This window comes from Paramormyrops kingsleyae, chromosome 5, assembly GCF_048594095.1.
Source record: "Paramormyrops kingsleyae isolate MSU_618 chromosome 5, PKINGS_0.4, whole genome shotgun sequence".
Classification (NCBI taxonomy): domain Eukaryota; kingdom Metazoa; phylum Chordata; class Actinopteri; order Osteoglossiformes; family Mormyridae; genus Paramormyrops; species Paramormyrops kingsleyae.
In genome coordinates this window covers 36,819,379-36,842,904 of record NC_132801.1, presented here as the reverse complement: position 1 = coordinate 36,842,904, position 23,526 = coordinate 36,819,379, and the positions used below count along the sequence as shown (strand labels likewise).

The window sequence follows — 23,526 nt, the reverse complement described above, 5'->3', positions numbered from 1 at the left end:
CCCCAATCTAATCCTTACTCCTCCCACACCCCCAACCTCTGCAATTTCTAGAAATACTAGATGGACCAAGTGGAAATGGAAAAACAATAAATGTGTTTTTATCTGAATGTTCTGAGACCTATCAGTGACACATAACTCTGAAACTGCAGCCATTCATTTTTTGCGCATTCCACTTACATGCCAATTTCTTTATTCTTTAACTCATGTTGTTTGGATAATTGTGCATTTTGTATGTGTTGTATATATGCCTGAATTGTTTGATTTGAATGTTTGGTAGTGCTTTACATTAACTGCACCTTCATAAAGAATTCATTATGCATTAATAGAACATTCAGTGCACTGTTATAATACATTCATAATGCATTTATAGAACACTCATAGTCAGCATGTATCTATACTGTACCTTAACATCCTAAAATACCTTAACAGCTTTAATATACATTAATATTAATATATTACGGCTGTTAAGGTATGTTAGGATATTAAGGTATATTTACATGTTTCTTATGAATGCTCTATAAATGCATTATATAGGGGCACTGAATGTTCAATGAATGCATTATAAAGGCATCATGAAGGTACAGTTAATGTAAAGTGTTACTGAATTTTTAAGCTGTGGAGCAGAGGGGTAAATCAAGAAAAAATGTGTCTTTGTCCCAAGCATTGTGTAGGGCACTGTATATGCTTCATACATCTAAAGTATTTACATTCAATTTGTTACTCTATCATTTGCAGAATGACCAACATTTTCTGTGACATAACAGTAAGAACTGTAACAGACACAACAATGGTATAAATGGTCATATAGACACACACATAGAGACCCCCACAGTTGTAGATCATCTGTTACTGCTAACTAAACTGCTAGCACAAAGGTATTTAAGAGATCTTTTCCAAATTTGGTAGGCACATTGTCTGAGTGAAATTTTGAGACAGATCCACCAAAATTGAAGTATAGCAGCACATAGTGATTATGGATGACCACACAATTCCTGTATCCCTGCTGTCAAATTATCATCTTTAATTTATATTGATGGTCACTGCATTGTAACTGAGAAATCAGTTTCTAAAATGCTAAGGTTGTCACGTCAGCGAGGGCGGAGCCAGACAGGTGCAGCCACTCAGGAGGCAATTAACCTCCTGATATAAGGAGATTCAGAACAACAGGACAGTGCGAAGTATTGCGCTCATGTTCCGTGGCCATACCAAACAATTCTCCTGTTTCCTGTCTACCCGATCTCCCTTACCTGACCTGTTTGCCTCCTGTCGGTTCCTTACCTCTTCTCCTTCCTCCCACAGCCCAGATCCCGAACCTGACCCGCCTGTCCCGTCGAGCCCGGCTCCTCGTGCCTTCCCTCACCTGTGTGGTCTGGTCTTGTCTTTCTTCGTCGGACAGATTCTCCTGGTAACGACCTACTCTTCTGATCCAAGACCACGAGTACTGCTAGCCTCTCCTCGGACACTCGAGCACCCTTACCTGTGCAGGGGCTTCGCCCCGAGCATTACTCCCTACCCAGGTCCACCGAGGGAAGATTCGGTGGACTTTACCTCCTGCTCTGTTTACTGGTGTGGCACTCTGTCCTTGAGACGCCCATTAAATCTTTGTCCTGCCTGCATTCCTGGATCCTGGTCTCTGTTCCCTTTCTATCGTGACAAAGGTCTTTATTAAATTGATTATTTTTACATAGTGATATTAGCTGTATATCAAAATTTGTCTCAACTTTTATGCAACAAAAAATTAGGTATCATAAATTGTGCGTGTCCTGCGAAGGACTAATGGCATCCAGGTAGTTCTCTTGATGAAGTCCTATCCCACTTGAGACCAACCCATCACCCATATCATAAGAATATGCGTTAGGATTTTAGTTTTGAAGACATAAATTATAGCAATTTACAGTAATAGTTTGGACACACCCACAGAAAGGTTAATTTTTTTTAGCATTCTCTGCATTTTAGAATAATTATAAAGACAACAAAACTATAAAATAACATAAGGAATTATGTACTGACCAAAAAAAAGTGTTAAAAAATGTATTTGATGGAGAGGGGGCAGCTCTGTGGGTTGGGACTGAGAGTTGCTGGTTCAAATCTCTGGGTTAGCAGAGTGATCCCACCTTTGGGCCCCTGAGCAAAGGCCTTAAACCCCAATTACTCTAGAGACTGGCTGGCCCTACAGTCTCCTACATGCCAGTTTCATGAGGTGGCCTCCTGGGATGCTTTTCCAGCTGTCTTGAAGGAGGTCACACATACATGCTGAGCTCTCATAGGCTGCTTTTCCTTCACACTCTGGTCAAACTCCTCCAAAACCCTTTCTACGGTGCTTAGGTCAGATGGCCAGGTCTCATTTGTAGGTGGCTTGGCATGCCGCAACTTTTGACTGGTACTGTATATTGCTAAATATTCACCAATTTAAGCATTTATGTGGAAAAAAAAGACTACTGACATATTTTAAGTTTAATTTTTTACAAAGGAAGGCACAAATAAAGCTCATTGACTTATCAAATGACATAAAGTATTTATTATTGTCCATGTTACTTGTTTTCTCTCGTGACAGCTCATCCATTACTAACCCAAGCAGCAAGCAGCTTAATACAGTTAAATGGTTTGTATGATTATATTTAGGTATAAATGTGTGGAAATATTTTACAGGGGTACTAGTATAGAATCAAAGATGTTCAGAACACAACAATGCAAGAACATCTACGTATATCTGCAACAAGTATCCATGTCCGGGCAGACAATACTGCCCTACTTTACAGGAATTTCATTAGAAAATTCATACTTCATATGCATTGCACAATTCAGTAAAATACACAATTATGAAATATTTATTTTGCCAAGTTCAACAAGACTGTTAAAATTTAGGAATGAAATGCATTGCAAGTCTAAAAAATTAAGTGGGCTTGGTTTGAGAGAACCAGTGAAACATTACAGTAATTGTACAGTTTTAACATCAGCAAATACAGCAGCAAATCAACAATATGTTCAATACTACTTGCATAAAAAGAAGTTTCATATCAATCTCAAAAGCTTGGTAGTAAATTATATGTAGAGATTAACATCAGACACCTGAAGAGCAGCAGGCAGGCAGGCCTACATGCGTGTGCACTCGCGTCAATGTCATGACACCAGCACTGTGAACTTCAGTGCTGATATTTAATCAGAATAACAATATTTAATACCTTTTGATACCATGCTTGGGGGAATAATGGTTCCACATGCAAAACCCAGAATATTCCTAATATACCTCAAATGAATGTGTAAATAAATATAGCATGAAATGAAAGCATTTCTGTTACCACTAATACTACACTATTTATCTTAAAATGGCACTGTATTTTGCATGCTAGCACACAATAGCTGCATTGGAGGCGTTATCAAATCGTTGTACTTCTGTTGGCAGCTGGCTAACACAAAGTCAGAAAGTAACTTCTTCCCCAAATTAGTGCAATTTGGTCATTCCTAACATGTTGCAGATACTTATGTGCGCTAAAAATTTTAGTCAATTTTATATCCGCAGGAATTCCTTTGCAGAGTATGGATGCCCTTGTGCCAAAGATTAGTTAAGTTTTCAAATATTCTCTGCTTTGGCTTCTTTTTGGCATCTTATTTCGAGACCCTCTAGTTTATACATCTGCAATTACTTTTGTTTGGATGAAAAATACACAAAATGACACCCACTATTCTCCCCAACAACCTGACTACCTTCCATTTTGCTGGCCATCTGACATATTGGGAATGAAATGTATTGTTCTTAATAAATAAATAGACAAATAAATAAACAAACAAACAAATAAATAAAAACCTTCTATTCCCAGTTGCCCCAAAGGACCCTGAACAAGGACCTCAATGAATATTTCTTTCAAACTGCATGAGAATGCAACTGGTCAAGCTTCAGAACTACTGATGTGAAATAAATTAAAATTTACAAACAATAATCTGAACAAGTTTGGTATTATGTACTATCAAAGAACAGGTACACAATGTGACCTTAGCATACAGACACACACCCATTCACACGTACATAGACAGTAACCTTTTTTGTGAAACAGTTTTCCATCAGAAAGGGCTGTAATGTTGAATGCACAGATCTGCAGGCTGCAGCAGGAGGGAGTATGAGAGCGCAACAGAGGTATAATGAACAGATTTAGCCCTCGATGTTTGTTTCCATCTCACTTTAGTCTTCCCCAGCTTTCATCCCTCTGATGCAGCCCTCATTACGCATCTAGAACGAGAGAGAAAAGCATTAAAATTATTAGGTTCTCTCAACCAAATGTAAAAGCCTAGGGTGATTTGTCATGTATCACTAAAGCAAACGGAGCATACAGCTCTACATCAGAACAGCTCATACTATACAAATGATTTGTGTCTGTTGGCCTAGGGCATGTCTTTCTTTGACATAGCATCTTTTATAAAAATGTTTTCCGTTTCATTCTACCGTTCATCAAACAGCCTATGCTCAGACATGATACGTCACTAAAAGCTGAGATGTTACCAGGTTGCAACAGGATAATTATTGCTGTTTTTACAACTCAGTGGCAGTAATTTTTCTATAATATGAGTGTGTGCGCCCTACATTGGAGAAAAAGCAGCACAATTGTTTCTCAGCACAAAAGCCCCTATAAATGAATTAAATATTCATTGATCACTGTACCTGGTCCAGCTCTCTTTGTGTCTCATCCTCCATTCTCCTGATGTCATCCATGGACAGGTCAATCCATCGTTCCAGCCAGCAAAACAGCTGTCTGTGAAAGTTAGTGAACAGCCTCTTCTCCTGCTACTCAAACAAGAACAAAGCAATAAGGACTGTATTAATATCTCAGCCTGCAGGGCATAATATAATCTCTACATTATATTTCACATATTTCCCTACAATTCAAATATCCACATCAATGGTGTTGTCTCCAACAATTAATGCAACATTTACTGTAACTATATAGCATACTGGAAAAATTTAGACTGCCACTGATTAACTTTCACTATTTCCATAAACTGCATTTGATAGAACAGGTTTTAAGAAGGTTATTGGTGAAATGGCAAACTGGTCTAAAACAGATAAAACATTTTCACCTTGTGGATGAACTTCTCCACTCTCCCTTGCAGACCCCACCAGCGGAAATGAACAGTAACCAGTTTATAGGCTGTCATATAGGGACAGGTGCTGTTGTGCAGCTCCTTCTACAGAGAGAAACAGGACAAAGAGATACATATGACAGACATGTCACTTAGTGTCTTTGTTACATTTCAGAATGCTCTCTTTAGCTTAGCAATTTTCTGACAGTGATGTACAGCATCGAAAGCTATAGAGTTTGTGCTGGGCAATAGAAGCAATATTTCAACTTATTGTAGTACAAAATTTAAATAAGAGGTATCCCACTTCTCCCAGAACTTCTGGGAGTCTCCCGCAAATTGACAACAGCTCCCTGACACCTGAAAATGACATGCAATGTCCTGGAAATCTGCTGCCATGCTGTTCAGTGGCAGCTAAATTATCCGGAAAGAAGTTTTACTGTTGCAACCCTAGCCAGCACTAGGCTTGAGCAGCATCTAATTTTAATACTGCCATACCATCCAGACATCATACCGCAGTATGCAAGATTTGATAGTATTTTAAAAAGAATGGATTTTTGAGTGGGGTGGGGGGTGGCACAACTTAATAATATAAAAGCAAATGTCTGTTTATAACAGGGACAAAGAAAGCCAAGTTCACTATTGAGAGGACGCCACCGGTTCCTATGTCCGTGTTTTAAAAGCAATACTATTCCAACATCTCATGATAAAATCTGCCAGGGGTTTCACAGGAAAGAACGCAATTCCAACCAATCATAAGGAAGTTTTAAGACAAAGCAACAAACAAACATAAAACAAGGCTGATGGAATTAGCAGAGCCAGCACCATGTGGCAGTTTTGGTAACATCATGGAAGAAATTGGTGAAGAAAGTGACAGCTGAGCAGCCACAACATCTTTTAAAAAAAAACAAAAAAAAAAAACAGGGGTATCGTTGATAAAGTAAAAAGACGTTGGTGGTGTAACGGTACTTTTTGCAATTTAAAAGGACCTCATTAAGCTTTTCTGACTTTCCCCTTTCCTTTAGTGTTTTATATAGCTTTATGTGCATGTACACACTCTGCAAAGTTTTAAGGCCCTAAGAACACTCCAAAGGGTGTAACTCTCACCACAGAAACCACTCTTCTATAATCTGCCTGAAACGCCTCAGTGGAATTCCAACCCTTACTTCTATGACACGATGAGGTCACCTCGTAACACAATCCTTATTGGCTGCTTATCTGCAAGGATCTGTCTGCAGACTGCAAGACAGAGGCAGAATGTGTAGGGAAAACTCAATCAGAGCATACCAGGTTCATCGGGGATGGGGTTTTAAGCTCTAACAAATGAGCTACAGGAACCCTCTTGTGATAATTTTGATACTGACCGATGGGGGAAAAAATATTGTGATAAAATATTTTGCCATATCACCCAGCCCCAGTACAGGGTTTAACTCTTTCGGTAATTACCTTGTAACCTTTGGAAAAAGTCAATACTGTAAAGAAACTATAACAACTCTTTCATTATATCACTGCTATACATCTGCCAATCATTGTCATTTTTCCTGTACTGATTTCCTTACAAATGACACAGAAATACCAAATTATTTGCTTAAATAGGGATACCTTCCAGCCAGGCCCCAGTGGTCCTCTGCCTGTTTTCTCAGAATGGAATAGGGCTGGATCTTCTTCTTCCTTGTAATCCTGAGAAACAGAAGAGGGAAAGTCAGAGAAAAAAAAGTTTTCTAATGTTATACCCTATGTATTTATGTATGATTTATTTACTGAAACTGGATTTCAGTTTGCAGTCCGATCAATTTGTGACATTTTTCCATGTTTTGAATCTGGGCAATTCTAAGAAAATTTTAAGCAATGTTGCAGCCCCGATGTAACAAAATAATGACTTGAATTATATTTATATTACATTTTATTTTTTTAGCAGATTAACCCCCAGATTAACATGTAATTGAGAAAGCAGGATCAGACAATCTCTGGATTAACTGAAGGTTAAGAGCCTTGTTCAGGGCCCAAAGCTGAAATCACCCCACAGGATTTGATTTAGCATCCTAACCCACTGAGATACACACCACACAATTAATATGAATAAAAAAATTACACAGAATAAATGACTCCCTGATACTGAGAGAGCATCCATTTATAACTCTGGAGTGATACTTACAACATCTTCAACTTGGGATCGATCTGCAATATCAATGGGCACCACCTCAGTCTCCTCCCACTCTTCAGGCGACAGACCATGAGGCTGCAAGAGAAGTTGTGCCATTGCCACTTTTTCTTGACTAAACAGGATCTAAACAATGGAATTACAGACCGAGACGGACATCACGGCTAGCACTCACATTGTCACTTGTTCCCAAGTCAGGTTTATGCCAAGTCTCTATCTTAATGAAAAAGTCATCCTTCATGTATTCATTCTGCGAAGACAAATTACACTACCACTGTAATCCCCATTTCACCCTTAAAACTACAGAAAGACAAAATCAATACACAAGGCATCAGAGAAACTAAATGTTCACTCACCGTCACAACTGCATATTTATCATGACATCCGGAGATGGATTGAAGGCCAAGCCACAAAAAAAGGAACAAATCACTGAAAATATTCAGGGTACATGCTATATATACAAAATATGCACTTCTTCTGGAACATGTATTATCTGCATTTGCTCAGTACAAATTACAGTAAAAGAGTTCTAAGGGATTAGATTTGGTGTAGAGTGTAGTAAATTCGAGTGTAGAAATATTATTGCATTTTGAATGTGTGAAATGAGCAAGTAAATTGACTTGATTTCCACTATGGACTGTGAAAATAAATTGACAGGCTTTGAAAACTGACTTGTGCGACAGTAAGGATAGGAATTCCAAGCCTTCTCGTGAAAGACCAAAGCTCCCTCTGGGGCAAACATCTGGATGAAACTTGGCACCTTACTGCAAGAGAATCAAAAGAGCAATAAATGCAATGCAATGTACAGCAAATTCTCATTAACTAGGAAGAGACTAAATCGCAGCCCTGTTTCAGTAGAAACAGCAGAATTGCTAAACCAATTATACTTGATTAAATGGTTCAGTTTGCCCCCAACTTTCTTGAAGGAATTTAATGAAAAAAAATTATATATATATATATATATATATATATATATATATATATATATATATATAAATTTTATATATATATAAAAATTGTATATGTATACTGTACATATAAATTATATATATATATATAATTAATTAATTAATTTATATATACACACATATATATATTTATACACAGGGATGTTTTATCATTAATTAATTATAATAAAATAACAAGGTGGCACAATAGGTCAGTGGGTAACGCTGTCACCTCACACCTTTAAGGTTGTAGGTCTGAATCGGCCTCCAACTCATTATATAAAGTTTACTTATTCTTATTTTGTGCATTTTTCTCTTAGGGGAAATAATTATAATACCACCCTTAATGTATGACCTTGTTTTCTCTGTATGGGTCCTGCAATGAAATGGAATCCCATTCACCCTGTTTCTCTCCTTAATTTCCAGTTACTAAGATGAACAGAATAGTAATTAATAGTTTCATTCCAGAAACCTAAAATTATTCCATATCAACATCTATATGTAAAGTAACTAATTTTGACTGACTAGGCAATATCTGCCAACACTCCCAGTGTCTCTGGATTTCTCCCAATTTTCCATATATGCACTTCAATGACCCCCTCCCCCCCATGATAAAGAGAAATCTAACCTAATGTTGCCAGGTATTATGGTTACATATCCATTAACCATTGAACCACCTGTAGCCATTAGAAATGACGAATGAAAAGTTACAGTGAAATTAATTACTTATTGACATTAACTAACCATATGGATCTAATTATGGCACAAATAGACCAATTATACATTTAAAATAAAAACAACGATATATACAAAAGATAGGATCTTCAAAAGGGTGCGTGAACTTGATATGCTGACCTGTGTATGTGGTACATTTTGTGAGTGTACTGGCCCTTCTCGCCATCGTTTTCATACGGTTCATTTCGGAGAACTTCAATGCCCTCCCCGCCTCCTGTGTTGTTCTTACTGGCCTCAGCAACAGAGAACAATTGACCGATCTGGTACTTAGAAAAGAACAAGTTGATAGACAGATTAGCTCAAAGGAAATTGAAACGGACAAACTAGGATAAAGCAATGCAACTGCAATGAAACGGATCAATGTAACATACACTGGACATTAAACGAGTGCAACTGAAAACTGGCACCCAGCCAATTACAAATGAGTAGCTACTTAGCATCATTATTTACCTCTTCGACAGAGCACGGCAGCACTACTTGGCTGTGGAAAAGACAAAAGCCTTACATCAATTTGTGACTGTGCACTACGGAAAGTCAACAATACGTTACACTACTGGATACCGGCTCCTAACTTTACAACAATATACTAAGAAGGATTAAAAATAAAATACAAATCTAAATACAGTATACAAATGCAGCGGGCTATCCTGTGATTAACATAATGGCGTAAACAGCTGCAATGAGCAGCTAGCTGGAAAAAGAATATTATGAGCTAGATTTACAGCCCATAAACAAAGCGCCTGTTAAATTCTATTAAATTCTCCATCAATTCTCATTTTTGCTATTGTTTTAAATCCTTGTCGTTTTCATTGATAAATGTATACCTAGCACGAAAGAGGAATTTCAATCAATACTCACTATTCTTTAATAAGTACCATACCGAATCCGGCCAATGGCTACATTCAACAACAGGATCTGTTCGCCGGAAATATGAGCGGCACGTTATTACACGTCATGGACAGGCCTGCGAGAAGGCTGCCTGGCGCGTTTGGTCAAACAGAGTGACCATCCATCTTGCGAAGGAGTGAACGATGCGGCTCCACCCGACCGCCTCTTCCGTTAAGGAGGACAATAAATAAATAAACGAACGAACAAACAAACAAACAAACAATCGATTAGGGTGTAAGCGGAGGCCCGCTAAAAGCGGCTACCAAACATGAACCAATCAAAGCGGCCGCTACGCGTAAACCGGTATGACGTCACATAATAGCTCTTTAACTACCAATCGGAAACACTCAACACAGGAAGTACTTTGTAACAAGGTTAAACAGGTGTGTTTCTTGTCGCAGAAGTTCAACTGAAGTGTAGCATGTAAGTGTTTCTGTAGACTTCTTCCCTTTTTCTTCGTTTACTAACTTTATGGGTGTGTTATTTCATCATGTCTCGCAGGAACGACCCCATCGTAGTGTAATTTGATGGTGTATCGTATTTCAAATTGGTATCTTAAACTGTAGTTGAATTGCTTTTCTTTGGCTGTTTGAACTAGCAATACATTTCTCTTCTTAAATGATATTTCACTTACTGTGTACAAGACGGGACCAGTGATTTAGATAGTATCGCCTCTAGGTAATAATTCTTAGCATGGTTTTGAACTTGAACTTAACCATGCAGTTATTCTCCTGTCGTGAACCGAATCAAAGAGAAGTATCACTATTGCAAATTCTTTCGCTGTTTTATTCCTCTGAATGAGAGAAATTAAATTCTGTAACATTGCAGGCATTTTTCCAACATCCCTATTGGCAAAGTTTTGCTTTTAGCCAGCTTGTGATATTTTTAGCATGAACCTCATTAAGTAACAAAACTATCAGTCATATTAAAATATAAAACCAGATCCTACATTAATGTTCCATTTTAGTTGATGGTATTTGATGGGGGATATAATGTCCTCGTAGTGTGCTTTGTGTGATTAATTAGAAAACTGTCAACCAAGTGTTTGTCTGGCCTTTTGGTTTAATGCCAGGCTTTTCTCTTTTATGCTGTACACAGGAATCCAAACAGATGCCTGGTGGATGGTTTAAAGCCTCTATGAGACTGTTTCGACTGGCACACAGACTGGCCAACGCCACTCTTTGGTCATTCCCGCATAATCCCTTATTCTTTCGTACACTATCAGTTTCTCCCACTGTTTTCTTACCCCAGCCTTTCTCTTTATTCCCATTATTGTATTCAAAATATTGTACATCTTTCACACACAATTCTAGTTTTAAATCTTGTCGTTGCTCTCTTTGTTTAGTGCTATTTCCTGATTTCTTTTCAGTATCGTCTGCCTTCTGTCACACTATTCAGTCCCCTATAACTATGACTTTATCTGATGTCTTGGGAGTGCTGGAGCAGCTAGCTCCATTGTCGTTAGCTGAACCATGGGACAATGTTGGCCTCTTGGTCGAACCCAGTAGACCTCATCCAATCCAAACCATTTTGTTGACTAATGACCTGACAATGGCCGTCATGGAGGAGGCGGTAGACATGAGCTGTGACCTCATTATTTCATACCACCCCCCACTGTTTCGACCATTTAAACGATTAGTTCAGAAGGACTGGAAGCAACAGTTAGCCATTCGGGCACTTGAAGCAGGAATTGCAGTCTACTCTCCCCACACTTCATTGGATAGCGTGAAAGGTGGAATCAACGACTGGCTGATTGGAGGAGTGGGTAAGAAAAAGACACACACATGCAGTAGATACAGTAACCAAAAATTTTGCTTTCTGGGAAGTTTCTCCTAGAGATATGCTGAGTGCTGCAAGTATCTGGTACCTCTTCTCTAAATGTGTTTAAAAATGAAGTATTCAAGTACGTGTGTCATAAGAACATAAGAAATTTACAAACGAGAGGAGGCCATTCGGCCCATCAAGCTCGTTTGGGGAGAACTTAACTAATAGCTCAGAGTTGTTAAAATCTTATCTAGCTCTGATTTAAAGGAACCCATGGTTTTAGCTTCCGCTACACTAGCAGGAAGACTATTCCATACTCTAACTACACGCTGTGTCAAGAAGTGCTTTCTCAAATTTGTTTTAAAATGTTCTCCCGTTCAAAATGTTTCCACTTATGGCCACGAGTGTCGCATAAATGTTATCAAATTTGCAGAGTTGAAAAAAGCAGCATATGATATAATGAATTCTATTTCATCCTTGTAATAATTAGAAATACTAGAAATTAGACACAATAGTCTGGGCCAATCCAGTTTAAGAGCTGTATCGCAATTTAGAAGTCATGCTTGTACATATAAAACTTTTACCTCTTTACCTACCATGTTCTGTGGTGCTGGTTACTTGCACCTTTGTGTACTATATAAGAACTATACAAACGAGAGGAGGCTATTCGGCCCATCGAGCTCGCTTGGGGAGAACTTAACTAATAGCTCAGTTGTTAAAATCTTATCTAGCTCTGATTTAAAGGAACCCAAGGATTCAGCTTGCACTACGTTGTCAGGAAGACTATTCCATACTCTGACTACACGCTGTGTAAAGAAGTACTTCCTTAAATCCAGTTTGAAATGTTCTCCCGCTAATTTCCACCTATGGCCACGAGTTCTTGTATTTGAACTAATGCTGAAGTAACTATTCGGTTGAACAGCATCCAAACCTGTTAGAATCTTATAGACCTGGATCATGTCCCCCCTCAGTCTCCTTTTCTTGAGGCTGAACAGATTTGGCTCAAATAACCTTTCCTCGTATGACATTCCTCTAAGACCAGGAATCATTTTTGTGGCCCTATGCTGCAAAACTGAATATATATATTACTGGGTCCCATACCTTTCTTTGAATACTCTGAGTAGTCCCAAATATTTCACTTTTGGCACCCTTTCTCAACCATTTACAGACTATATTATTAGCTGTTGTAATCAGTGTGTCTGGTGGTGCAATATAATAAACATATGGAATGGTGGGGATGCTGAAGTCAAACCCATTCAACTTACTGTGTAGTATATGTGAACAGGACAAGGAAAATATCACATAACACCTTCTAATCTTATAATCACTGTTAATCTTCCTGGCACAATCTTATTAGCACTTGGTATACATGTACATGGGAGAGCTGTAAGTTGCATGGAAGGATGTCCTTTCCTTCAAAACATCCTTGAAAAGTGTGACACTGCACCTTAAAAATGGGCCAGTGTAGGTCTTAAAATGATGCATGACTTATCTCATTCTTAATACTAATTAGTTTGTCATTGGAAATGAGTGGTAAGCAGTCAATAAAAATACACCTGTGATTGTTTTTTTTTTTTTTGAGAAGTAGTTAAGAACTGTATACGAAGAAGTGCATTCATTGGTATGTGTACTGTAGTTACTTTGAGAATGTTACTAAAAATACTACATTTCTTCCACATGAATAGTTGTTGGTACATGATAGATATCTACTTGTGTATATGTTTTCTGTAGTTATAGCAGTAAGATGTGTGAACTGAATGTTATTCTCCTCTGCTTTTATAGTGATGATGGGTGTTTCTTTTCCAGGTAGTGGCAGTGTGTCAGTCCTCCATCAGGCTGTCAGTAGTGCACCCGTCTGTCACAAGCTGGAATTTACTGTCAGAAACCATGAAGAACTAAACACAGTTCTAGCTGAATTAAAGGAACGAGAGGCAGGACGCACCTTTAAGTTCAATGCTGCCAGGTGCTTTTGTTTTCAATGCATTTTTTATAATGTAGATTATTTTAATATTCACTGTAATTGGTGTATATTGTTTCTTTTCTTCTATCATCATCCCCTTATTCTTTCTTCAGACCGGACAGTGACATGTACAGTGTGAGCATGTCCTGTATAGACTCAGAGCTGACTGGTGTTGTCCAAATTCTGTCAAAGCACTTATTGGCTTGTCAAAGTCTCAACATTCTTCCAGCCAGCAAGGTACACAAGTTCATTGCTGTGATTGTTACTCCACTTTTGAGTTGTCATGCAAACAGCATTGCTGTCTTATGTACACAGCAGGCTTCAGATGTAATTTGCACCTTTCATTTTTTTTTTTTAAGCCACCACTCCCTGGTTGCGGGCAGGGGAGACGGAGTATTTTGGATGAGCCTATTTCTGTGGCAGCAGCGGTCGATCGAGTCAAAGCTCACTTGGGATTGAGTCATGTGAGATTGGCTCTTGGTACCCAGCAAACACTTGGCAAGTTTTTCCAGGCAGCCTGCAGCAAGTGTGCAGTTGTTTTGTTGATATTTAAAATTTTACATACATGTTTGACATTTGGTAGAATTGCACAGAAGCTTCTAAAATGTCATTGTTTCTTACAGGACTTAGGTATTTTTGGGATCAGTTTAAATCAGTAGACTTCAGTATTATTCATTTTTTGTGATTTTAAAATTTGTGCCACCAGGAAATCATCAGTTACCCAACCAACAGTACTTGTGTAACTTAAAGACTTTGATCTGGCTTTATGCTATTACTTCATTCAAGATTGCAGTGTTGCATTCATAAGCTGTAATGAAGCTTTCTTCTAGTGTGATGTTCCTAAGCAACCAGCTAGCATCCAAAAGACCACCTCACACTCATTGACTATGTGCCCCTACCCTGTATACATGCATTTGTAAGACTGCATCATGCATTACACACTAATCACCAGAGCAGTATCTCCTCCCGTTACATTAGTTGAAGATTACTCTACTCTTACTTTTAATTATTTCTTAGAGTCTACAGTTAGCACTGTGGCGGTTTGCGCTGGATCAGGAAGCTCAGTTCTGCAAGGAGTAAAGGCAGATCTCTGCATAACAGGTAGCTATAAATTATCAAAGCTTATCTGCTCAATTTCAGAGCTACAGTCACAATTTGACATTGTTTTATAATGTATATGCATGTTATATGCAGTTTATGAATCTACATCTACAATAGTCTGACTCGTCTATATTTCTTACTCATAGGGGAGATGTCACATCACGAGGTCCTGGATACTGTTGCTGCAGGAACAAGCGTGATCCTCTGTGACCATAGCAACAGCGAGCGTGGTTTTTTGTCTGTACTCAGGGAAAGGCTGGCAGTGCATTTGCCTGAATCCGTGTCAATTAGATTATCACAGAAAGACAGGGACCCTCTTGAAGTAGTCTAAGGAAATCATTGTCTCTAGTTATTCATGAGACTTTAATGCAGACCACACAACTGATCTGAAATGTACTGCATGCCTCCAAATAAAAACAAGATTCATGTGAATAATCTTTTGTAGTGATATAATTAAACTCCGGTAGTAATCTTCAATCATAATTCTGGAATAGCTTTGAAAGTGCTACATGTTGTTACAACATATGGCACTATTTAATGATTTAAATGCCATACTACACTTCAATTTTTGGGTCTTGACAAATTTCATATAAAGTACATTACTGTAAAAACACCTAACAGTACTGTCATTTAAGGTTCCTGTATTTTTGGAATATTAATGTAGTTACTAAATAACCATTTCACAGCATGCCTTTGTTTGGCATGAACACATCAGATACTTAAGAACAAGCTCTACTACTTGCTGCACCCAGTATCCCCAGTAGTAAAAGTGTTAGCGCAGGGAGGTAATACAGTTTAAATAGGAAACAAATTCAATCATATGTGGAAATATATCATGGGAAAGGCTATGTGTTCAAACCATATAAGCCTGGCAAAATTCAAGTTTCCCAGTAATATTTTATGAAAGATAATGTTCAGTAGGCAGTAGCTACAGAAAGAGATCAGTAATTATAGCAACTTTTATTAAACCGAGCATTAAAGCAGTTTCACAAATCACTAATAAATGATAGTTTAAAAAAACACTTGTACATACAAAGTAATTCATGGATTCATGATACATATTACACTATGCTCAAATAGTGTCCTTGCAAAACTTTCACATATACATATATCCACATACACATACATATATACATACATATATACACACAACACAACTAATACAAAGTGCATAAAGTGACTAAAAAAATCTGTACTTGATTGTTCACCTAAAATACACCTTGGAAATCTGCCATGTAATCACATGTAATCCATAGCACTATCCGAACCTGACAAATTACACTAATACCTTTGATTTCATGTGATAAAGCATACAAACTAATGGGGATCTCAAGTCTGAAAAATGCATCACTCCATTTGCTACAAAAGATTATTATATACTGATGCTGTTGCAACCATCCCGCAGCATTTTTTTCCTTGTCCAACCCTCATCTCCCAAATAGCAGTAGGAAGGATAATTAATTGGGGAGATATAAAAATCATCACATACAGTATGCAGCAATTTGAAAAGCAGCTAGGTGGTAAGACACAAGCAGAGAACTTAGAGTGGCTCAATCACAGGTGACTGAATCAGTTGACCATTTGTAGACAGCTATTCACTAGTTATAATTCAGTGACTGCAAATGTGTGAATGTCCTCGTCTCAACCCGGCAGTCTGAGCACATAAAAGGTTCAGATGCTAAGCTCAGTCCCAGCCATTGTCTTTGATCATGTGGGATACCTCAATGATAAACTTTCCCTCTTTGTACTTTTGGCTTGACTCAAATGCCTGTTCCTGTGGGGGAAGAAAAAACAAGAAAATCAGGGAATCCATGGAATTGGCAATACTACTGCAGAACCCGCAGACTAAACACAGAACTGCAGTTGAATATACAGAATGGCTTCTCCAACTCTATACCGTGTTAGTGAGATGGAGTAATACTGTACTGCTTTCTTACATATTTCCAGCCTAGTGTTGTATGACATCTCTCACAGTAGATGTCTGCCACGGCATGGAGACCCGTCAGAAGGACTCTCTCTTCTGCAGGACCACATGCTACGTTCACCCTGAAAAGAGCCCACATACCGCCATGCAGCCTTAACCACCACTGTACCAGCCCAGCTCTCTGTGTCCAGCACTGCTGTTTTAAAACTGTGTTTTCATGAAATAACAACACGCAGAAAAAATGCATTCGCATAGAGAGGAAAAGTAAAGTGGAAACTCACACTGAATTGAAGAGGTACGCTCGTCCTTGACTGCCCTGAAAAGACTGAGATGCAAAGATAATGGTCACGTTAATACCAAGAAATGCATTAAGAAAAAGCAACAGTATAACAATCATGTACAATAAAATCACTAATTGATAATCAAATTACATACAGCTGCAATACATTTTAAATGTTCATTCCTTTCATTGTTGAATAAAACAATAGTAATAGAAATCGCAACTGCAAAGTGTATAAAATTCCTGTAAGCGATAGATTTTGTTCACTGGAATAAGGTGCACATTGCTTCCGCTGCCTTGCTAATGTTTACCTTGGAAATGAGGTCATCGTGGTTGGCCAAATGAGCACGACAGTGCACACAGGCATACCTACGATGGCATGAATCCAAGTATGCCTGGAAGGTCTTTGCCTTGGTCAGTTTCACCATGTCTGAAACAGAACCAGCATAGAATGAAGCATTAACAAATAAGGACAGAATGTAAATACAGTATAACTGAAAACCCACAAGAAAATAAAGTCTACAAAAGTGCGCTAACGTGCAGGTCAACCCCCCCCTCCCCCCGGGTGACACAAACACGGAAACGCCGAAAGAAAAAAACAATAATACAACAAACACAGGAGATAGAGTCAGACTTGCGATAAGTTCATAAAGCCCTTCCTATCAAGTAGCATGCTTTAAATACCAACTTATCTGTTTTTCTGGAGACTATCTGCTGTTCTATTTTTGAGAGCTTAATTCTATTGAACATGTTGACAAGGCAAAAATGCAGCCGTTAAAACAGAAAACCCAGCAGAGTTGCAATCAAATACAGATACTACAGTGTGACTGCAGCAACAGCAAAACATAACCTTTGTACCAAAATTCCACACGGCCGCATGATTCCAGCTCGCCTTAAACAATTAACTGCCCATGTAATAACATTATAAGTAAAACATACTTGGAAATTCAGCAACTTACCTAAAACCTGAGCTTTAACAGACAGGACACGAATCTGTTTATTCCACCGTTAACTCCGAGTTACGTTTGTTTTGGCTTTCTTCTATATTAGACTTACTTCAGTCAACATAATTGATAAAACGGTATACGGAAGTGTAACATTATTTCATAGCTTCGTTCCTATTAAAATAATAACGAATTAGCTACCTATATACAAGTAGGTTTAACCAACAACGTAAGCTTATAATTTATTAATGTACATAGTTATTCAGCTGTAAAAACAGAATAAGAAACTTGCTAACTTTAGTAGTTTAAGTAACTAGCTATTTTAAAATCGGCTTTTTCCGTTTTACTTCTCACTATATCCAAGTACGTGAGACCGCCTTTCAGGGTATAATTTTAAATATCTAAAATTGAGCAGAGAAAAAATATAATCAACGTACTTGCAGAGCTAGCGAAACCAAAACATGACACCACCGCAGAGCGCTGGTTTGTTTACAACATGAATTCAGGCTGAACTCCTAAACGCAATTACGTCACGCAAACGGTCAGTGGACCAATCAGCATTTTCAACGAAGGAGCGTGTATGAAAGGTGAACAATCAGAACACGTTTTACATTTTCAACTCTATACTGCTCGCTCACTGTATGATACGAAAACTGGGAATGGTTTAAATGGTTTTGAACCGCACTGGCGGGTTAATAGTATCGTCACGTATAATTGTATAATATAAGAATTGACTGATTATATTCAATGGAAAAAAGCATGGGATATCCAAAATAAGTACGACTTATGTGGGATCGAATGGGAAAATATTATGCATGTTTTTCCGATGTATTTATTTATTTAGATAGATGTATTCAGAGTATCCAACGGAAACCAGTGCTGGCTGAGGGAGAGCATGCAAATTCTATACAGATTGAACAGATACCTAAAATCATGAAAAGAGCCATGCTACCAGGGCTCTTTTATCACGGGGCCCCCAATGCAGAAAGCACAAGAGCTTTGGAGAGGACACTTACTGTTGTCCAGAAGTACAAATTCAACATGTGTGCGAAATGCACATACCTACACTCAAAGATAGTTCACGTTATGCTCAAAGGTTTATGATCTGGGGAAGGTAAAACTGCAGGAAACTCATTCCCAGGGGCACAAAAGGCAACAGGCCAGTGTAGTAAAGCATATGCAGCTAGAGACCTCTGCTTAACGTGAACAGATAGGGCATCACAGAATTCTGGGCATCCATGGAACAGGGGATATGTATGGAGAAGTGAAATAAGAACATAAGAAATTTGCAAACGAGAGGGGGCCATTCTGCCCATCAAGCTCGTTTGGGGATCACTTAACTAATAGGCCAGAGTTGTTAAAATCTTATCTAGCTCTGATTTAAAGGAACTCAAGGGTTTAGCTTCCGCTACACTAGCAGGAAGACTATTCCATACTCTAACTACATGCTGTGTAAAGAAGTGCTTCCTCAAATTTGTTTTAAAATGTTCTCCCACTAATTTCCACTTATGGCCACCAGTTCTAGTATTTAAACTAATATTGAAATAGCCATTTGGCTGAACAGCATCCAGACCCGTTAGAATCTTATAGACCTGGATCATGTCTCCCTTAGTCTCCTTTGCTCGAGGCTAAACAGATTCAGCTCAGCTAACCTCTCCTCATAAGACATTCCTCTAAGACCAGGAATCATTCTCGTAGCCCTCCGTTGCACCTTTTCTAAGACAGCAATGTCCTTTTTAAGGTATGGTGACCAAACCTGCACACAATATTCTAGGTGGGGTCTTACCAAGGAATTATATAAATGTAACATCACCTCCCTTGACTTAAACTCCACACACCTAGAGATATAACCCAACATTCTATTGGCCTTTTTTATTGCTTCCCCACACTGGTGAGAGTGGGACATGGAAGCATCAACATACACACCGAGATCTTTCTCATAATCAGCTACCTTTATTTCAGTGGAACCCATAAAATATCTGTACTTTATATTTCTGCTTCCTGCATGGATGACCTTACATTTAACTGTGTTAAATTTCATCTGCCAAGTATCAGCCCAGTCACTAATTAAATCCAGATCCTGTTGTAGTCTCTCTGCTGCTAGATCACCCACCTTGGTGTCGTCTGCAAATTTAACCAGTTTATTGTATGTATTGGTATCAATATCATTAATGTATATTAGGAACAATAGTGGTCCTAAAATTGAACCCTGCGGTATCCCACTATGAACGCAGGCCCACTGTGACATTGTGCCTCTAATAACTACTCGCTGCTTCCTGTCAGTTAACCAGTTTTCGATCCAAGCTGCTACATTTCCTAAAATCCCTGCAGCTTTGAGCTTTAGCAAGAGCTGTTTGTGGGGGCACAACATCAAAAGCCTTCTGGAAATCTAAGTAGATCACATCTTAGGCCTTTTTGTGATCAATTTCACTTGTAGCTTCCTCAAAAACTCAAGTAGATTTGTTAAACAGGATCTACCTCTCCTAAATCCATGCTGGCTATCCCTCAGAATGTTATTTGCATCCAATATTTTTCCAGTAATGCTAGTTAAACTGATTGGCCTATAGTTTGCTGGATTACTTCTATCCCATTTTTTGAATATGGGTGTTATATTAGCATGCTTCCAATCTGAAGGTACCACACCCGCAGATAACGATTTCTGGAATATTAAAGTTAAAGGTTGGCTAATAATATCCCTCATCTCTTTTAAAACTATAGGTAAGATGCCATCAGGGCCCTGCGATTTATTTATTTTGAGTTTAGCTAGGCTTAGTACTGTCCGATCCTCGTGTGTGCCATGCCCCCCTCATTACCTCGTGTAATGCCTCCTCCGCCTGCCACCACTCCCGAGACCCCGGCCGCGCCTCCTGCTCCGCCTGAGGCTCCTAGGCCTCCGGCTGCTGCTCTGCCTGTCCTGCCTGTCTCGCTGGCTCCGCCTGTCCTGCCTGTCTCGCTGGCTCCGCCCGGTGCTCTGCCCGAGCCTTCACCCACTGCTGCTCCCGAGGCTCCTGATGCGGCTCAGGCTATGCCCCCTGTCCCGGCTCCGCCCGCAGTGTCCGAGGTTCCAGCTGCTCCGCCCGTCTCTGCTCTGCCCAAAGCTCCCAAGCCTCTGCCTCCTGCACCTCCCTCCATAGTGGAATCGGAAGAGGAGCTGGAATGGGACCCCTTGGGGATCTACCTCCGGGGCCCCAAAAACTCTGGGGAGTTAGAGGGGTTCCTCCACCATCACCCCAGCATGGTGGAGCCAGACCAGGTCCCCGACTGTCTGTGTCCCGGAGAGGGAGAGGACACAGACGCAGGGACCGGGTCCCGCCCACCCTGCCCCCTGGCTCGCCCGTGCGACCCCTGGCTGTGGCTCGGTGGCTGCCTGCGGGTCTTGCGGCTCCTGCTCGGCTGTCGCCTCCGGGTCCCCCTCCGGTGCCTCCCCTCGCCTGCCTGGGTTCCCTCGGTCTCCCCTTGTTCCTCCGTCCTTTCCCTTCCTGCCTCCTGGTCTGTTCCCTCCTGGTCCCTTTGTTCCTCCTGTTTCCGTCCCTCGTCCCTCTATGCCTCCTCTGTTCACTCCTCGTCCTTCTATCAGGTCTGATGTAGGAGATTCTCATCGTGAGACACGACCACGTGACCATCCTGTGTCAGGTGGCATTTCAGCTCCAGCAGGTGAGTACCTTCTTTAACAGCACTGCAATAAGGAGAAACCATTAGCCTACTAGAAAGCTGCTCATTCTGCTCCTGGCTGTCTACCACCTTGCATGTTAACATAGCTGGCTGTAATATAAGATGCTACTGAAGGGCCTGATTATCTGTATCAGGTATGTTAAATGAATGTTGCTCCTATGATCTATATGGTGGTAGCTCTCAGGAGCAGAAATGAGCAGTCCTGGTCTACTGCAATGGATGCTAAATTAAAATAAAAAGTCTTATTACTCACTGTGTAAAAGCTTGCATGTTCTCTCCTGCTCCTTGACAAAAGAAAATATACAGTGGTACCTCAGAACTCGAATTTAATCCGTTCAGAACTCCGGATCGAATCCTAAAAAGTTCGAGTTGTGATCGAATTTTCCCCATAAGAAATAATGGAAAACCAATTAATTGTTTCCCGGCCCCAAAAAAATACACCTAAATATGTTTTTTTTTTTTAGCATTTAAACATAAAATGACCCGGATAAAACAAGAAGAGCATATACTGTACTAAACACATCTAAGTACATTTATCAAAACAGTAAGAAAATAAATGTATCCAAACCCCGTGTGGAATCCCCACGTGATCAGCTGTTTCTGGTTGTTGTCATTAGTCCTCTGTATTTCGTCCGCGTTTCAGTTTGTTTCCCCAGTCCGGTCATTGTATTGTCCATCTGCGTTTTACCTGCCTTACCTATAATTGAACCCCGTATTCCCCGATACCCTAACGTCTGCGCCTTTGTCTCCGTTCCGTCCTGCTCGGCACAACATTATAATTAAACGGTTAATGGTTTATTATTAATATTAAAATAATGAATAAGAAATCTTTATTTTTAAATGTATTTTATTATATAATAATAATTACTGTTACTATCATTGTCTAAATGTATTTTTACTGTCTAAATATATGTATTCATGCGAGGCTGAAACTGAAGCTTTACCCCTTGCTTCTGCTAAGAGCCTGACTCATTTCCCAGCGCATGCAAGCTATCTTAGGTCAGCGTTCACGGTTTGAATCCTGAGATTCAGATCAAACTCTAGGTAATTTTTTTTCGAAGTGGTTGGTTCGACTTTTAAGAAATTCGAGTTGTAATGAGTTCGAGAACTGAGGTACCACTATATAGTTACTTAACTAATAGCCCAGAAATAAAAAGGAAGACACAAAGCTCACCTCTCAGTAACATATCAGCAGGTCATGGAGCATATTCTAAAGGTAGCATTTAAAGCATATCTATGTGCCTTACGTCTTCTGTGGGAGATGTGTTTGCTCTGAAAAGCCTGTTATTTCTTATGCAAGATGTGAGGGTTCTTTAAGAGGTAGAGTAACATTAGAACATAGCCCCCCCCCCCCCCCCCCAGCACTGGGAGAATGTAATGAAGAAGACTATACATCATCTCAAAACCCAGATAAGTTGGATTCCTCAGGTGGATAAAATCACAATGGTAAAAAAAACGCAAGTTGGCTCACTGGCTAAATTCTTAATTATTTATATCAAAAATCCTTTAAAGGTGAGACTAGTCACCTTTACAAAATACACCAAAGGGGGGAAATCATTCAGTTATAAATAGTGATTGAAGATACACTTCAATTCTTCATTCTCATGATTGCTGGACATTTCCCCTTTTCACTTCACCACTCCTCGTTCCTATAAAGCATTTCCCTATTTGTCAAAATCAGGTGTCCCTCCGATTGCTCTGCTCCACCCGTCAGCTGAAACAGGATCCTCGGTCGGAGATGTTAAACTTTTGTCTACACGCATTTAAGCTCCTTCCTTCGTTCCTGTTTCTGCTGAAGATGCCATTCCTCGCTTTACAGTACACTGTTGGTGTAGTTCGAATGTACTGTAGCTAGTGTAGAAACATACATTATCACATGCACTGTTTATGCCAGTATTAACCTTTACTCCCCTTCCTTGCCATTCTTTGCATAAAGCTTGTTTTATATTTAAATTCAGAGGGTTACTAAACATGCAAATTAGATTAGATTAGATTAGACTTTATTAATCCCACAATGGGGAAATTCTTTGAGAATTGCATCATATGTAAATGGTTACATATCTCTAAAGAATGTAATAAC

At 39.3% G+C, this 23,526-nt stretch overlaps 4 protein-coding genes across 6 annotated transcripts; 1 reads left to right on the top strand and 3 right to left on the bottom strand.

The window, feature by feature from the left end:
• Window positions 1–2,495: 2,495 nt before the first annotated feature.
• LOC111835829 (phosphatidylinositol transfer protein beta isoform-like) lies at window positions 2,496–10,067 on the bottom strand. The gene is made up of 11 exons (XM_023796529.2): window positions 9,772–10,067; window positions 9,364–9,394; window positions 9,034–9,179; window positions 7,904–7,995; window positions 7,588–7,595; window positions 7,407–7,481; window positions 7,226–7,309; window positions 6,673–6,750; window positions 5,071–5,178; window positions 4,655–4,777; window positions 2,496–4,225 (listed from the first exon to the last, which is right to left on the bottom strand). Exons 1-11 carry the CDS (start codon window positions 9,789–9,791, stop codon window positions 4,178–4,180), a joined length of 813 nt encoding a protein of 270 aa, XP_023652297.1. The 5' UTR covers window positions 9,792–10,067; the 3' UTR covers window positions 2,496–4,177.
• A 61-nt stretch (window positions 10,068–10,128) lies between these two features.
• On the top strand, window positions 10,129–15,061 carry nif3l1 (NIF3 NGG1 interacting factor 3-like 1 (S. cerevisiae)). Of its 2 annotated transcripts, none has more exons than XM_023796526.2 (7): window positions 10,129–10,224; window positions 10,900–11,566; window positions 13,372–13,528; window positions 13,639–13,762; window positions 13,885–14,023; window positions 14,543–14,626; window positions 14,773–15,061. In XM_023796526.2, the coding sequence occupies exons 2-7, from the start codon at window positions 10,912–10,914 to the stop codon at window positions 14,955–14,957; spliced, it is 1,344 nt and encodes a 447-aa protein (XP_023652294.1). In that variant the 5' UTR covers window positions 10,129–10,224; window positions 10,900–10,911; the 3' UTR covers window positions 14,958–15,061. The 2 variants fall into 2 exon arrangements, with proteins under 2 accessions (XP_023652294.1, XP_072568795.1); XM_072712694.1 differs by lacking the exon at window positions 10,129–10,224 and having other exon boundaries at window positions 10,897–10,985; window positions 11,171–11,566.
• Window positions 15,062–15,567: 506 nt separating this feature from the next.
• On the bottom strand, window positions 15,568–18,289 carry LOC111835830 (protein yippee-like 3). Of its 2 annotated transcripts, XM_023796530.2 has the most exons (6): window positions 18,212–18,289; window positions 17,790–17,948; window positions 17,142–17,260; window positions 16,832–16,875; window positions 16,564–16,672; window positions 15,568–16,400 (listed from the first exon to the last, which is right to left on the bottom strand). In XM_023796530.2, the coding sequence occupies exons 3-6, from the start codon at window positions 17,256–17,258 to the stop codon at window positions 16,311–16,313; spliced, it is 360 nt and encodes a 119-aa protein (XP_023652298.1). In that variant the 5' UTR covers window positions 17,259–17,260; window positions 17,790–17,948; window positions 18,212–18,289; the 3' UTR covers window positions 15,568–16,310. The 2 variants fall into 2 exon arrangements, with proteins under 2 accessions (XP_023652298.1, XP_023652299.1); XM_023796531.2 differs by lacking the exon at window positions 17,790–17,948.
• Window positions 18,290–18,864: 575 nt separating this feature from the next.
• Window positions 18,865–21,716, bottom strand: gdpd3b (glycerophosphodiester phosphodiesterase domain containing 3b). The gene is given in 3 exon segments (XM_072712811.1): window positions 18,865–19,002; window positions 21,357–21,450; window positions 21,700–21,716. Coding segments are annotated over 3 exon segments (249 nt in total).
• Window positions 21,717–23,526: the final 1,810 nt, after the last annotated feature.

Bases quoted from the DNA above. Each gene is read 5' to 3' on its own strand.
- LOC111835830 (XM_023796530.2), bottom strand. From the start codon at position 17,258: ATGGTGAAACTGACCAAGGCAAAGACCTTCCAGGCATACTTGGATTCA. The intron at 16,876-17,141 runs GTAAACATTAGC...TTTGCATCTCAG, and splicing joins ACGATGACCTCATTTCCAAG to TCTTTTCAGGGCAGTCAAGG. The intron at 16,401-16,563 runs GTAAGAAAGCAG...CTTCCCCCACAG, and splicing joins CAACACTAGGCTGGAAATAT to GAACAGGCATTTGAGTCAAG.
- LOC111835829 (XM_023796529.2), bottom strand. From the start codon at position 9,791: ATGGTACTTATTAAAGAATA. The intron at 9,395-9,771 runs GTGAGTATTGAT...TCTTTTCCACAG, and splicing joins ATGGTACTTATTAAAGAATA to CCAAGTAGTGCTGCCGTGCT. The intron at 4,226-4,654 runs GTACAGTGATCA...CTCTCGTTCTAG, and splicing joins CACAAAGAGAGCTGGACCAG to ATGCGTAATGAGGGCTGCAT.
- nif3l1 (XM_023796526.2), top strand. From the start codon at position 10,912: ATGCCTGGTGGATGGTTTAAAGCCTCTATGAGACTGTTTCGACTGGCA. The intron at 13,529-13,638 runs GTGCTTTTGTTT...TTCTTTCTTCAG, and splicing joins TTTAAGTTCAATGCTGCCAG to ACCGGACAGTGACATGTACA. The intron at 14,024-14,542 runs GCAAGTTTTTCC...ATTATTTCTTAG, and splicing joins TGGTACCCAGCAAACACTTG to AGTCTACAGTTAGCACTGTG.